The following is a 16,090-nucleotide window of genomic DNA, read 5'->3' as shown; positions in this document are numbered from 1 at the left end:
CTAAAAAAATACATTTGTTGGTTCAAGATTAACATTTTAAATGGTAGAGTGAATTATTTGCTGTGTAAACAGTGTAATTTAGAAATAAAAAGTATACCATACAAATCATGACAGAATCCTTTTAATATCACTGTAAAAAAAAAAAAAAGTTTATTTAATATACCAACGTTTCTGTCTTCATTGAGACCTTTGTCAAGCTAGAAACCATGTTAGAAAACTCAAACCTTATACTCCTTCCCCTGAAAGTGGCAGCGAAAGTGTAGAAATACTGGCTAGGAGATCATTTATAAGTGAATAATACATTTACTAGTGATAGCTTAGCAAGAAAATATGATCATAGTGCTATAGTTTAATTAGAGAATAAACAGTATAGGCTAAAAAAGTCCAAAGACAATAAAGGTAAAAAGGAAGGTCTTAAAGGAGAAGTAAAGGGGGAGTAGTAAATTTTAAGAACTCTTATGGGACGGGGAGCAAAAAAAGGGAGGGAGACAGCTGTGCAGACTCCAAACCTGAAGGAGCACTAAACAAGAGGAAGTCTGATACCAAAGAACACGTTTACATAAAAGAAGACAAGAAATCCTGTGTTTCTTTTGATAGAGGACTCTGTGACTCACTTCTGTGAGTGCTTATGGTTGTATTTACATAGACCTTTCTATTACTTAGATTTTACCTTTACTTCTGAAATGCTGGTGGTGTATTAAATAAATTTGAATATTAAGTTGTGAGTGCCTTGTTTTATGACATACATACACACATATATACATATTATATATATATATATATATGGTTTCTAAGCATGATTTTACATAAGTGTTACCTTTTTAACAGCAGGCAGTGAAGATGCCAAATAGTTTCCCTCTGTATTCCTGGGAAATCCAACTGCTTTTCGCAGGTATCGCTCATGAATTTCACAGTTGTTTAATAGGTACAAGGCGCATGCTACTGCATAGCCCCCCCAGTTAGACACTCCTACAAAATAAGACATTTTGGATTCAAGAGTTGGACAAGATTTGTATTCACTGTTTAGTTTTTATCTGTAATTCTGCTATATGGAACAAATCAACATTTCTTTGTGCCTCTTTGTATACAAAAGCTTATTGGAAATGTACAATACTTACCAGCTATAATAGCAAAGTCTGCTGCTATGTCACATGCAATGGTATCACCATTTGTTATGTGCTTTTTAACAGCCTCTTTGACTTTTCCCATTCCAAGCTCATTTCCACCATCGCCAATTCCTTAAAAGAGACACATCTAAGTTAACTCTTAGCAGTACAGTAATTCTCAACATCCCTGTGTATTTCTGTACTTTAAGGTTGTAATTTACTTTTTTTTTGTGCGCTTTCTAATCTCAGTTTTATATAAATATTGTATTAGAAGTAAATTGCTGAATCTTTCAAGTTTTCACAAATAAATACTGAATCAAGGGGTTCATAAATTCACTAAAAATAAGCACAAATTTTAACTTGTCACAGAAAAAGATTTTGGTTAATAATCCCAAAACTGAAGAAAAATTGGAAATTGCACTATAACTTAAGGTTAATGATCACTGTGACCTTAACTTAAGCATCATATACTGTACCATAACAATAATGTTTCATACAGATTTCTTTATGAGTAACAGAGAGAACAAGAGATATATGTTCCTCATCCACAATTTATCAATGTGCCAAGAACATGAATGTTCTTGCTTTTTTTTATCTCTTTTCTAGTCTGTACATTTTGTAACTAACTATGTATTACAAACATATGGATTTTTGTTATATATATATATATATATATATATATATATAGATAGAGAGAGAGAGAGAGAGAGAGAAAGATTTGTATATAAAATTTGGCATTTAAAGAGTGAAGCTAGTATAACGTTTTCAAGTTTATGGGCACAATAATATTTCAATATCACAAGTAAAACCTGAGGATTTATGGAGGTCGCTATTTTGTACCTGCTCAGGCATTAACCACAGAACCCCCTTGTTCCCTTTGCCTCTAGCTGTGTTTAAAAGAAGTATCCTTAGCAATAATTTAATAAAATAATTACATGGAGTTCTTTGTATTTTGTCACATCTACTATCAATAAGATTTAAAAATTAAAAACATAATTCCTTCTACCTAGAGAAAAAGAAAGGCATACACATTTGCTTAGTTCCTACCTGTTGTAGTAATTCCTTCAATACTCTGAGCTGCCAGGAAGAGATTATCAATGGGATCCACCAAGTGTTTGATATTTATTTTCCTGGCATTATAATAGTTTCCGTCACTTGCCCTCCCAGAGCGTTCAATTGCCACCAGGTGATCAAACCTTTAAAAATGAAGAGAAGCAGAAATGGCTTTTTAAATAAATAAACATATTTCAGACCGATTTCTCATAACATTTAAGTACCTCCTAAGAACAAGACTAGCTTCGGTACTTGGAGTTGCATTGCAATTAAAGCCAAAGCCAGTACAGAAATTGATAGCGTAAGAGGAAACAAATGAATGGTTAAAGGAAAATTCTTGCCCACACATACTGTAATTATCCTTGGCTGGCTATTCCCCCGGCAGTATAACTACTGGTAGCAACCCCCGTAGGTAGTGACAGAGGAAAAACCTTGCCCAAAAGACTTAAATACCCCACTCCACTGTCTGCTCTCCATCTAGTTCAGAGCTAGGTAAAAAACCTTGCAAAATGATTCAAAACTTGAAAAAACTGATCTCTGTGATCTCTCAGACATTAAAAAGCCAATGCCACAACAATTTACAAAGGTTTGGGATCCATGGATTTACTATCGCCATCCGCACTGATTTGATAGTTCCGCTTTAGCTTATTAGAGGACTTCTGATTGAGTTCGCTCTATAATTATACGAATCCGAATCCCGAATGGGAAAAAATCGGATTGGAAACGAACATTTTGCGACTTTTTCGTAATCTTTGCGTTTTTTTCGTCACCGTCGCGACTTTTTCGTAGCCGTTACGACTTGCGCAAATTGTTGAAACTTTTTCGTAGCCGTTACGACTTGCGTGAATTTATGAAAAAGTCACGATGGCGACGAAAAAAAAAAATCGCAAAATACTGATCATTACGAAAAAAAACGCATTCGGACGCTTTTGATCCATTCGTGGATTAGTAAATCTGCCCCCATGTGTAGTGTAAGTGCGACACTTTGATGGCACACTTTTGCTTCTTCCTTCTTTCCTTTCTCCCCTCCTTTCCGTTCCTGTGGTTCCTTTTCTCTTCTTTTTTTCTTGTTTCCTTTCTGTGTTAGTTGATATATGCTACTGATCCCACTGGCATTGGAGAATGTACAATATAAAAACACTGAATAATGTTTTAAATGTAACATGCTGATTTGCAAACATTTCTGTTACAATGGTGGGATTTTATATTTCTCTTTATGTATTTAATTCTTTAAAAATGTTAATAAATATAATTGAAATATAAAGACAGAATTAGGCTGATGCCACTTGGGGCTGATACTTGGTTTGCGTGTAAGGGTACAAAATAGAGTGAGAATGTATCCAATGTATACAGTGTTGATTTATTGCTAAATGTGCCGGCTCCCCAGCAGCAGCCACTGTCTACAGTTCCTGTGCCGACTCCCCAGTTGCAGCCCCTGCTTCCAGTCCCTGTGCCAGCTCCCCAGCAGCAGCCGCTGTCTCCAGTTCCTGTGCCAGCTCCCTAGCAGCAGCCTCTGTCTGCAGTTCCTGTGCTGGCTCCCTAGTTGCAGCCGCTGCCTCCAGTTCCTGTGCCGGCTCCCAAACCTGTGCCTGCTTCAGCTCCAAAGATTCCCACCAGGCCCCTTCAGATCCAGAGACAGCTTCCCTCCAGGCGCCTTCACCTCCAGAGATGGCTTCCCTCCAGGCACCTTCACCTCCAGAGACAGCTTCCCTCCAGGAGCTGTCAGCTCCAGAGACAGCTTCCCTCCAGGCGCCTTCAGCTCCAGAGACAGCTTCCCTCCAGGCGCCTTCAGCTCCAGAGACAGCTTCCCTCCAGGCGCCTTCAGCTCCAGAGACAGCTTCCCTCCAGGCGCCTTCAGCTCCAGAGACAGCTTCCCTCCAGGCGCCTTCAGCTCCAGAGACAGCTTCCCTCCAGGCGCCTTCAGCTCCAGAGACAGCTTCCCGCCAGGCGCCTTCAGCTCCAGAGACAGCTTCCCGCCAGGCGCCTTCAGCTCCAGAGACAGCTTCCCGCCAGGCGCCTTCAGCTCCAGAGACAGCTTCCCGCCAGGCGCCTTCAGCTCCAGAGACAGCTTCCCTGCAGGCGCCTTCAGCTCCAGAGACAGCTTCCCTGCAGGCGCCTTCAGCTCCAGAGACAGCTTCCCTGCAGGCATTTTTTCAACCTAACCCTGTTTCAGTACTTTCTCCAGTCTGCATCTGTTCCGCAATTTGAAATGGAATAACCAGTAAGTATATTGTAGACTTGTCCCTGAATGCTGCAGTCCCATCTCTCCCAGTTATAGAAACAATGTTTTTATGTACTCAAAAAGGGGGTCTATTAGAAAGCCTATTAGAAAGCCTTCTAAGCCTATTAGAAGCCTCATACAAATGAACATATGGGGCCCAATATTTCATATTAACAATATATTGGCTTTCAAAACCCCAGCAATAAATGAGCCCCTTGAGTTGTAACCATTAACCTCCCCCCTACAGGACGGATTGTCTGGCTTTTGCATAGTATAGGAATACGAGTTTGATTTCTGGAACTACTATCCAAGGCCGGCCTTAGGCCAACTGGACCTACTGGGCCCTGTACCAGGGGGAATAAGCACCTAAAGCGGTCAAGCCCAGCCCCAACAATGATTGCCTGATAATGCTGCTATGTGTTCTGGGACATTAAACACAAAGTGGACACTGCATTCATACTGCTATTCCCGGGTACGCATTGTCTTTCACTGTGTAAAGTGTGCTTGAGGGGCCAAAATTCACAGTATGCCATCAACGTTGAGGGCCAATGGAACAAGAAAAAGAGGTGAAAAGGCAGGGTTAAAATATCAGTCGCAGAAAAAGAGGTAGGGACTATTTGCCCATCCAGCCCTGGGACCCTGTACCAGCTGGTAACACCTTGTGTAGGGGGCCCCGCAAGACCTGCACTGCTGGTATCTATGCATACATGCACAGAAACATAGATAGGTTGTGGTTTCTGACCTGGGTTTTTCTGGATTTCCATTTTCACACAGAAAGTTCAGTGCCGAGTCTGCACTGTCCTCTTTGTAATGTAGCAAAGGCACATTATGCTTGAGTATTCCTTATACAAAACAAAACATAAAGCACGTATTAGAAGTAGGAACACTTTTCATCCCACAAAATTTAGCTCTACATTTGGAATGTATCAACCTAGAGTCTGAGCTAGGAATGCAAGTACAGCTTGTCTCACAATTTCAGAATGTAAAATGTGAAATCATTTTTTTTTTCAGAATTAAAAAGGAGCTGTAACTACAATAAATGCCTCAAGGATTATGACTGGCTTGAAATTTCCAGGGCCAGAATTACTGGGCTCTTAAGGTAATGGCACATGAAAAGATTTATTGCCCACTGGAAATCTGCTTTACTGCGGCTAAATCTCCTGAAAATGCCTTTCCCTTTACTAACAGTCAGATCAGTACATGTAAAACATATTACATGCAGTAATCTGGCCTAAACAGAAAATTTGCAAGAAGGCACTGAGAATGATTAAGTCCCGGCAGATTCATTTTTCACTCGCAGTAAATGCGCGCTACTGTGGGCAACCAATTTCCCGAAAATGCCTTCCCCTTGCCTAAATTTCATATCACTGCAGGTAAAGCTCATTACTTGCACCGATTTGGTTTAATAACGGGAAAAATCTGTCTTAAAGCTGTAAATCCATACGGTAAGTATTGCTACAAGTAATGTATTTGACTTGCAGATCATCTGTAGGTTAGGCAAGCACAAGGCATTTTCAGGAGATTTTTCGCCCTAGCGCATTACTAAGTTATAGAATCTAAAAATGTACAAGATTTTCTGATCAACTAACAAAGCAGCTTTGTATTTGTGGATTCATTCTCCAGGCAGGATATACCATTGTTTCTGTACCACTGTGAAAAACAAAGAATGAACCCTATATTTCAATATATACATGAAGTGCCATTCTTAAGTTGATCCATTAGAGGGTGCTCATTTGTATCTTTTACCATATTTTTTTCTGACGTGCAATGTTTTTTCTCCACTCTACAAAGCACTTGGTATTTCTACAAAATGTTCATTTTAGCCATCATGCCTAGATCTGCTTGTACTGAACTATGGTCAGATTTACACAAGTTGACCTTGTATAAATTAATATTAACCTGTAATAAACAGTTCATAATTTTCAGGTCTACTATCTGTTTAAGCACCTTCTGACTGTACCTTGATGAATAGCACCATTAAGGATAGCTTTGTTTAGATCTAAAGCTCGTTCGTCGGTTACTATGGCAACTTGTTTGCCCAGGGCTTGCAACATAGCCACCATGGCAATGGCTCCTGGATGGCCATCTGTCTCTTCCGGGGGCTGGTGCTGCAAGTGGGTAGGAAACCCTGTGGTTATAAGGATGGATTTGGCATGAGACAAAGAAAGACTGGACTTCAGCAGCTCATCCTTAATAAGCAGGTGCTTTATTCCCCTGTTGCCTGCAAAAGAGTGTAAAGCATATTTAGGAAAAATGTGCATTTGTGTGTATATTGCATGTTGAGGCAAGCAAAATGGCAACCCCCACTCATTTGTACAAGCTATGTTTTACATTTATTATGTAAATATATGCTACAGTATGCTATATAGGTGTATATATTTAAAGAAAAGTAAGGTGCACACCAACAGTTTTTACCTGGGTGCCTGACCTGAAAAACAACATAAGCAATGCAAAAGAATGGCACTCAGGATGTTTTGAATCAATCTTCCAAAGGTTTATTTTGGTCAACGTTTCGGTCCCCCACAGACACTGTTTGACTTAACGAAGGCCCCAGTGAGGGACCGAAACGCTGAGCAAAATAAACCTTTGGAAGATTGATTCAGCAAATCCCGTCAGTGCTGTTTTTCTGCATTGTTTATGTAAATATATTATATACTTTACAATCTATTTAAAGGAGAAGGAAAGTCATTTTGGCATTTTACTGCCAATAGATTAGTGCCACCTAGAACACTATTTATTCTACAGAAAACTTTATTATACCTGAGTAAAGACCCCTAGAAGCTTTCTCTGTTTTCTTAAGATTTCAGCTGCCATTTTAGCTTGGTGTTCATGGCTTCCTGCTGTATAGCTCTAGCCCTTATAGCTCAGATCACACATTCCTAAAGGGGAGGAGGGAGTTCTTAGCATTCTTGAGGGAGGGGGGGGGAGCAGGAGAAGGGAGAGAAGAAAGAACTACCAGACTCTGGCCCATGGGAATGAAGGATTTTTCTGAGAGAGGAAGTCAGATACCAAAAAACATGTTTACAAAAAAGAAAATAAAGACATCCTGTGTTTCTTTTGATAGAAGTGCAGCGTTTCTGTAAGTGCTTATGGCTGTATTTACATAGACCTTTCTGATAAAGCTTACTTAGTTTTTACCTTTCCTTCTCCTTTAAGATGAATAAAATAGTATGTTACCCTAAAGGGAATGTCTACCCAAAGAATAAAAAAACCGTTTTTGCATAATGAAAAGAAAATGTAATTTTAAGTAACTTGAAAAACACCCTTTGACTTCAATGTGTTTTGTACATTTTTTTTGGTAATTTTTTGGTGAAGTGAAACAGGTCAGATTTGCTACAAGGTATCTGGAGATTCTAAGGAGTTGTTATCAAATTTATATGATGTCCTGTATCTCATAATAGGATCAGTGGCTGTGCTATATTTTGCCAATGACTTAGATTATAAGTATTATGATTGCATTATGCTGGCTTTATTTAAAATGATTATTAGTTCATTTAGTGGTACCGGTTTTATTATCCGTCGCGCACGCACGTCACGTCGCGCGCGCGCACCCCCCCCCCTTTGCTCCTGCAAAGACAGCCCATATTACCTCTCCAGCCATCGGCGCGCACGTCACGTGCAGCAGCAGGGGCAGTTTAAAGGCCCTTTATAGGTTTAGAGACTAAATAAACTATAATTTGGTGAATACTATGGGCCTCTTAAATAGGGCTCACCAGTAGAAGGATAGTAGTAGTAGAATTTGCCTTACAGCTGCAAGATAGCCAGACTAAAATGTTACAGCAGTTGTAGTAGTTCTACCCTGAGCTCTTGTATCTTCTCCTGCTTCAAATACATTGGGTACATACAAGTTTAAGTTCATGTCATTACATTTTGTTTTGTTTGTTATGTAGTTGTGGAAGCAAGGGTGCTGGTCTGTCTACATGTACTTTTTGCTTGCATTATTTGAGCATTCAATAGATTCAATTAGACTCCTTTAAAAGTGTGTTTAAATCTTACCAGGATCAACTGCAACTGCATTCTCTAGTTCATCAATTTTTTCTGCTGTGTGTAGTGAGACAAGGCTATAATGTGCAGGACTGGATGAGATCTGAAGAACTTTTGGGATATCAGAAGCTTGACTGGAATCTGCCTTCTCATTTTTGATATCCGTAATAAACATACAGCCAGGAGAGTGAGTAAAAGCCAAGGAGGATTCTGTTAACAAAAAGAAAATACTGCTGTCACTTTTGTCATTGCCTTCTTCAGATTAAACTCCAAACTGATATTATATTGGTGAAAACTGTTAATAATTCCTGTAAGAATAACTGGGTAGGGGCTGTCATTGGTCATGACAATGCAAAAGACCTGAGAACAGAATATAAATGCTATTGCTTGTTACATTTAGCTCTTTTCTGCAATTGCAGAAAAGTGCATTTTGCAAAAGGTTATTGTGGTCAATCCACACATTTTGTTCTTTGTTATTAGTAGACAGACTCTGCACAATAACCAGATGGGATTTGCATGTTCCTAAAAATATATTTATATACATAAAGATGCCTACATATTTAGAGTAACAAATTTTAATGTATAGTCAGTTGAGTACCTTGAGGCCTGTGACTCCATCACCACCCACACCCATGGGAACCCCCAACCAACCACACCTGTGGACCCTACTTCCCTCCCACCAATGCTACATATAAGGCAGTATTACATTTACTGAAAAATTGCCTTATAAGAAATAGGGCATAAGATATACAGGCATACTGGATTTTAATTGGGTTTTTTTTTTTTTTTTTTTTTTAACAGATACTTGCCATTGGGTTTTTGGATGCTAGTAAGAGAAACAATATGTTTGAAAAATATACTTTTGTATCTATAAGTTACAAGGTTTTATGTAATTATACATTGTTACCAAAAGATGGCACTGTTATTTAGTCTATAAAAAGGAAATGCTGTTTACTATATGCATAGTTGACATTGTGATATGTTGCCACTAAGAAAACGTGCACCAGCTGTGAAAAAGCACGGTGGAGTTTTGTGCTGTTCTGGATTTTCCTTTTTTGATTTGTTTAACTACCTTCAATCAGGCCAGTAGTAATGACAATACTGTAATTTTAAGATACAAAGTAAATTACCCAGGAATGTCATCTTTAAATTGTTTGTGTACCATCCATTTGCTGGTATCACACACAGGCCAGACCAACATGTAGCAGGAAAGTACACCAGTGGATATATATAGTAGCCGCCACTAGTACATATCTACACCAGCAGATTAAAAGTTTAATGTAAACTCTTGCTTCTAAATGTAGAGATTACAACTTTTTAACTTTGCAGTACTGATACTATATTTTATACTTATAGTTCAGATGATAAAAGCCTTTGTTCTCACAGACACATGTGACAGCAGAAGCAACAGTTCTGTTGAGATCAGCAAAGTCTGTGCCCAAGGCCTCTAATGACTGCAACGTGAGTCAAACAGAAATAAGTCAAATGGAAGCATAGCACTTCAGAGCAGGGATCCCCAAACTTTTTTTTACCCATGAGCCACACTCAAATGTGAAAAGAGTTGGGGAGCAACACAAGCATGACAAATGTTCATGAGGGTGCCAATTAAGGGTTGTGATTGGCTATTTGGTAGCTCCTATGTGGACTGGCAGCCTACAGGATGCTCTGTTTTTATCAGTACAACTATTTTTTATGTAACTAAAACTTGCCTCCAAGTCAGGAATTTAAATATAAGCACCTACTTTGAGGCCACTTTTTTGGAACTGGAACCCCCCCAGTAAGAAATCACTACATGTGGCCATAAGCAGGATACTGAGGTACAGGGTAAAAGTACCAAGTATTGTTTACCCCTGGCCTTGAGTGTACAAAAGACTGCAGACAGACATTAAGGCATTTTATTGTAGAGTTTACAATATTCACCAAAGTAAAAGGGCTTACTGTCTGTAGAGGCATTACTGAACTCCTTTTATACTGAAGCTATTTTGTTTTGGAAATAATGGATTTACAGCAATCTGAAGCTTGGCTACCAGCATCTTGTCATCTGCTAAAGCATAACCATTGTGTTCATAATCTTAATCACAAGAAGCAGAATGGGGTGTTCCTTAATGGTTAAGGGGGGTGCTATTATATCACTGGGTTATGGCCATTTCAATGGGATAGTATATGGCACTCTTTATAACAAGGAAATCTCCCTGGAATTTCTTATCATATATAAAGAGAAATAACATAGGTTTTTACTGGTGAAGTTATTTCCCTTGTAGTAAACACTATTCTGCTGTAAAAGTTATTTAAGAAATAAAGATGACGATACATACTGCAACTACTCACTGCCTCAGCTCCGGTTACTCCACATGCCCAAAATACAGGGATATCTCCAGGATGAAGTTGCACAGGGTCTCCATAGTCTGTTTTCTGAAGGTCTTTTATTCCCAGAAAGCCTATGCAAATGGGGTATTCATTAAAAGTGTGCATTAAATGTGATCTAAAATGCTTATTATGTATATTTTTTAACGCAAACATTTCAATTTATTTAAATAATTAAATGACATTTATTTCAATACATACAAGCTTGGAGATTAGTATGCATTTTTCTTGCCCAAGATACTACCTGCACCACCGTGCCTCTGAAAATGGGGGAAAACGCTACCCCCAGACTGCAACAAGCTCCGGAGGTGTCCCTGGACTTGGCAGAAGTGCTGGAAGCCATCCGTTAGCTGAAAACTGTGCTTTGCCTAAAGATGGATTACATTAAAGTGGAACTACAAGCAGGTATTTCTCTCCTTGGGGGGGGGGTGATATGGATAAATTCTGGGACTGCATGAATGAAGAAGAGCATCATCTTGGCAAAGTGGAAGATACACGCACTACAGAGGCAAGTCACAACAATGTCCATATTCTGGGCCTATCCAAGGGCAATGAAGGAGACCAACATACTGAATTAATTAAAAAGCTACCGAATGCCCTGATACTGAGGGGGGCGGAGAATGGGGATGGCCTGTTGGCTCTCAAAAAAGAAATCCAGCGCTGGCCAAACCCCGAATCCTTTGTGAAAGATGCCAACGAATACCAAACCGAATCCGAATTTTGGATATGCAAATTAGGATAAGGAAGGGTTAAAGACAATCACGCACCTTTTTCAAGTTTCGTGTTAATGTAGCAAAAAAAAAAAATCACACAATTTTAGGAACTCGATTTGGCCAGAGGCATGGATTCAGCCAAATCCAAATCCTCCTGAAAAAGGCTGCATTCGGTGCATCCCTAAAAGCTGAGACTTGGCTGGATAACCGTAACTGACATTGCGCTATTCTAGAGCTGGATTCACCACTGTCTTAACCAACACTGCAAAGGTAAATAAAGTTGACAGAGGAGCACACAATGAAACTTTTTCTATTACTGCATCTAGTTAGCATTAGATTTTCTTGTGCTTAGTAGCTGTGACAAGTAGCTGCTACTAAGTAGCTCTGTGTGTCTTCACTCTTATATGTCTTAGGGCGAAGACTCATGGAGCGATTAGTGAGGCAACAATTTTTTTAAAATTTGGTACCGGTGACTAATGGTGACAAACTAACTGCCATAGAGTAATATACAAGTTGCCGCAACTAATCGTGCATGGTTTGTGGCCTGCCAATTAGTCACCATGACTTTTTAAAACTGCCCCACTTGTCTTCGCCCCTAAGAAATACGTCCCGCTGGCTGCCTTAATCCTTCTTTAAACAGTGTAATTCACCGATCATCTCATTTATATAGAAAAATAAATCCCCCATAATCAGTTTAACAAAGATCAATATACACCAAGATCTTGCTTAACCAGATGTTTCACTGATAGCACTGTCCACTGGTGATTTGAATCACCATATACCAATCAGTTCTAGGCTACCTGAAAATGCTTTTACCATATAGGGGTAGTGAGGCTCACCAGTCTATTACTACTTCTATGATAACTACCTTAAAGGAACAGTAACTTTAAAAAATTAAAGTGTTTTAAAGTAATTAAAATATAATGTGCTGTTGCTCTGCAAAAACTGATGTTTTTGCTACAGAAAAGCTACTATATAAATAAGCTGCTGTGTAGCCATGGGGGCAGCCATTCAAGCTGGAAAAAAGGAGAAAAGGCACAGGCTACATAGCAGATAACTAGTAGATAAGCCCCATATAATGGGGGTTTATCTGTTATCTGCTAAGTAACCTGTGCCTTTTCTCCTTTGAATGGCTGCCCCCATGGCTACACAGCAGCTTACTTATATAAACTATAGTAGTCTTTCTGATGCAAACACACCAGTTGTACCAGTGCAGGGCAACAGTACATTATATTGTAATTACTTTTATACACTTTCATTTTTTTGGTGTTACTGTTCCTTTAAAGGCCTGGACTATGGCTCAAAATCCTTTGCTATCTAAAGGAGTAGTGATATATTTCCCACACACACCATAAGCTGGGTCTCCAACACTTGTCAATGGTGGGCACGAACAGGGGTCAAATACCTACAAGACTGGTATCCAAATGTCCAATTGCGAATTACAAAAGATTTACTTTTCGGTATTGTCAACCTAAACATTCCACGCACAGTCAATTCTCCACTACTGGAATTAAACTGGAGGTGTATGATTGGTTTGTGTTTGAACTTGTTTATAAAATGCAAAAATAAAATCATTAAAAAAAAAAAAAAAAAAACAACAACAGTGAGACCACTAACCTGGACTGCCAATGTGAACTGGAGCTCCATGGCACTCTTTCATGGGATGAGTTATTTTAACTACTGCATTCAGTTTATCCTGAGGAACTGGCCTCATAGTGACCACCAGATTACATGAGAATCTGCCCATTCCAATGCACGGTACAGCAGTCTGTGCAAAGACCAAATTAGTTTTTTCAGATAGAGGTAGGGACTTATAGTCAGGAAATATGTAACAGAACAGAAACTGCAGAGTGCTGAAGTAAAGAATAAAAGTTAAGTTCAGTTAAAATTGATTTATAGCTGTACAACGTGGTATTCTCAGGCCATTTGCAACCAATCATTAATGTTGGTGTTTTTTTTTTCTTTTTATTTACATAGGAAATTACAAAAAAAAATATAAAATAAATATAAATATATTTTATACATACATTTATACAGTTAAATTCTTTTTTCTATTTGTAGTCATTTTAGGTTTTAAAAATTAATTGGGGCGGATTTATTTACGGATTCAAAGGTCCAGTAAACTCATCCAACAACACGTGAACCTCCAAGTGCACATTCCCATGACCTTTCAGCCCCTTAGTTTTAATGCCTTCCTTTTAATATAAGCTTAGTAAGCGTTGTTGACAACCCTTTAAATAGTTAACATTTTATTTATCGGTTGATACATTTATTGGCAAAATGAGAAAAATGTCATCAAATAATGTATTACTTGTAACAACAGCTCAGTGACAGACATTAGTAAAGCTCACTATGGACTAAAGCTGCTGCCAAATATGTGAACTACTGTTGAATATGTCTGTGAGACCTGTGGGAGTACTGGGTTTGGGCTTGTACTGCTCTTTCGGTGGGTTACGGGGCTGAACTTTCTTCTAGGTCCCAACCAGCCTCAGCTCCCTAAGAGTCTTTCTGGAGGCAAACCCTTATTTATATACTCACGTCTTCCCCACCCCTTCCAGTGATATCAAAGAGAGGTGGTGTATAAGTAAGGATGGCGAGCCTGGTTATCTGATGCATCGTAATGTGATCTAATGTCTCTAACTGTAACAGTTTAGAGAACAGGCAGTGTATCAAGCTGCTGCTTGAAACTTGATAGAAAAGGTTAATTCATTTTTAAAACTTACATTTAAAAAAAAAAAAAATAGAAAGCAAATTTGTAGCGATGACAGTTCATATTGGTTATATAAGCAAAAAATTAAGTGCTTTCCTGATGGCTTAATTCTTACCCTGTACATGCTCACGTTGCATTGCTGTTCCACATTTCTTATAGGAATTCCATGCTTCTGCACTTCATTCTCAAATGAGAAACTACAGCCTAAATAAAATGTCACCATGTCTCTCAATTGTTCAGTGTAACTCTCCAAACTGTTGAGATTTCCAGAGAAAACACCATTTTCATATTTTCTATACTGTAGACAGTCTGTTCTAAATAACAAAATCAAATATGTAGTAAGATTTCATGCCAAATAACCTGAAATAGCACAACCATATTTACAGATCTGAAAGGGCACTTACCTTATATCTGAGTCTTTGCTCAGAAGAGGGCACTTCCATTCCCCTGGTGCACTCCGATACAGCAGAGGGAGAGGACCACTATTAGCATTACAGAATTTCTCAAAATCATCTGCTAAGGATTTGTGCAAAATCACAATGTTGGCCTGGTTATACCCTAAAGGAAAATCATTGATGTTGTGACTAGATTTGCATTGTTGAAACTATTCAATACTGAATGCTGCTCACACAATAGATTTTCAGGCAATTTTGAAGACTTGCTAACGACAACATATCTAAACCTCATTAAAAAGGTAAAATATACCCCACTTTTTCACATTGGCTCATTCAGTTCTGTTTAAAAGAAAAGGCACATAAACATAATCTGAACTCAATGTATGTTTTTAATACTTACATACCAGAATCTACAGATTGAAAAAAAATGTTCCATCATCCATTAGACTGACAGAGTAATCACTCCCTTTCATTGTTCCATTGTGAAGTGAAGAATTCTGAGACTTAACTCACTCTTTTTCCATAATGGGTGGAACAAAGATTCTATGGAAAGCTGAGGGTCTTTAAGTACCAAAATCCATCACTTCTAAATGGAACAAGGTGAGAGAGGGGGTGATCACTCTTGACACTAAAGTGGGGGGGGAGTTTGCCACTTCTACACAGGCAGATTATTATGGTTTTCTTTCGGTCTGTGGAATCAGGTATGTCTGTGTAAAATAAATGCCAAAAAGTGGATTCAGCACATCCCTAATTCATATAGTGTTTATGCACATGTTTTTACATAAACCTACCTGAATTAGTTTGTGTAAAAAAAGTGGGTATTTTTTCCCTTTATGGTGCAGAAAAGACAATGTTCCTGTCAGATCTATTTTCTGTTTTTAAAAAATGTTAAGGGTTCAACATAATATATGTTCACACTACTGAAACTCACACATTTCTGTACCTGCTAAATTTATGTTCTGTTAATTTATGCTAATCCTCTCAATGCTGCACAAAAACACAAAATGGTTCCTATTCTCTTATAACTGATAACACAGTTCAAGAAAATAGAAAACATGTACTCCTAAGAGTGTACCTCTAATTATCATTAGAAGGATAAATAACAATTTTCATACTGGCATATGAAATAGCTCCAGTGTATTACAGAATTGGCATCTGTATAAAATATTCTTTTCTTTTTAAGCTTTACCAACACCATTAAAAAGGCAAACCCCACTCAGAAATAAGAATTAATAAAACCAGAGATCATCTTAAGTATAACAATCACTGTCTTAGGCCATTAAATAAATCTAAACGATGAATAAGATTTACAACAGCAGACAAGACACAGGAGACATATCAATTTGTCCCACATATACATATATTTTCAATCAGCTTTCTCTAGGGCAGTGCTGTCCAACTGGCAGCCCATGGGCCGCTGCTGTGACTGCTTACCTTTGTGTGAGCTTTAAATGGTATCAGTACTGAGATTAACTGCCCCCCTGCATGTTTCACACCTCAAATTCAGGCTGTAAACCACTGTATTGTTCACTTTTTAATCTCTG

General features: G+C 38.5%; 1 protein-coding gene across 3 annotated transcripts in view; it reads right to left on the bottom strand.

The window, feature by feature from the left end:
- The window catches only part of dglucy (D-glutamate cyclase), a 29,552-nt gene that overhangs the window by 1,566 nt on the left and 11,896 nt on the right, over window positions 1–16,090 (bottom strand). For all 3 annotated transcript variants that reach the window (XM_031890451.1, XM_031890452.1, NM_001016461.3), the window contains 10 exon segments: window positions 14,556–14,709; window positions 14,267–14,465; window positions 13,059–13,209; window positions 10,680–10,802; window positions 8,377–8,574; window positions 6,341–6,601; window positions 5,123–5,222; window positions 2,154–2,302; window positions 1,119–1,238; window positions 818–969 (listed from right to left, as the gene is read on the bottom strand). In XM_031890451.1, the coding sequence (XP_031746311.1) occupies window positions 818–969; window positions 1,119–1,238; window positions 2,154–2,302; window positions 5,123–5,222; window positions 6,341–6,601; window positions 8,377–8,574; window positions 10,680–10,802; window positions 13,059–13,209; window positions 14,267–14,465; window positions 14,556–14,709 (1,607 nt within the window).

Source organism: Xenopus tropicalis, chromosome 8, assembly GCF_000004195.4.
Source record: "Xenopus tropicalis strain Nigerian chromosome 8, UCB_Xtro_10.0, whole genome shotgun sequence".
Lineage (NCBI taxonomy): Eukaryota > Metazoa > Chordata > Amphibia > Anura > Pipidae > Xenopus > Xenopus tropicalis.
The sequence above is the reverse complement of the archived record's forward strand: the minus strand, read 5'-3'. Positions and strand labels throughout refer to the sequence as shown.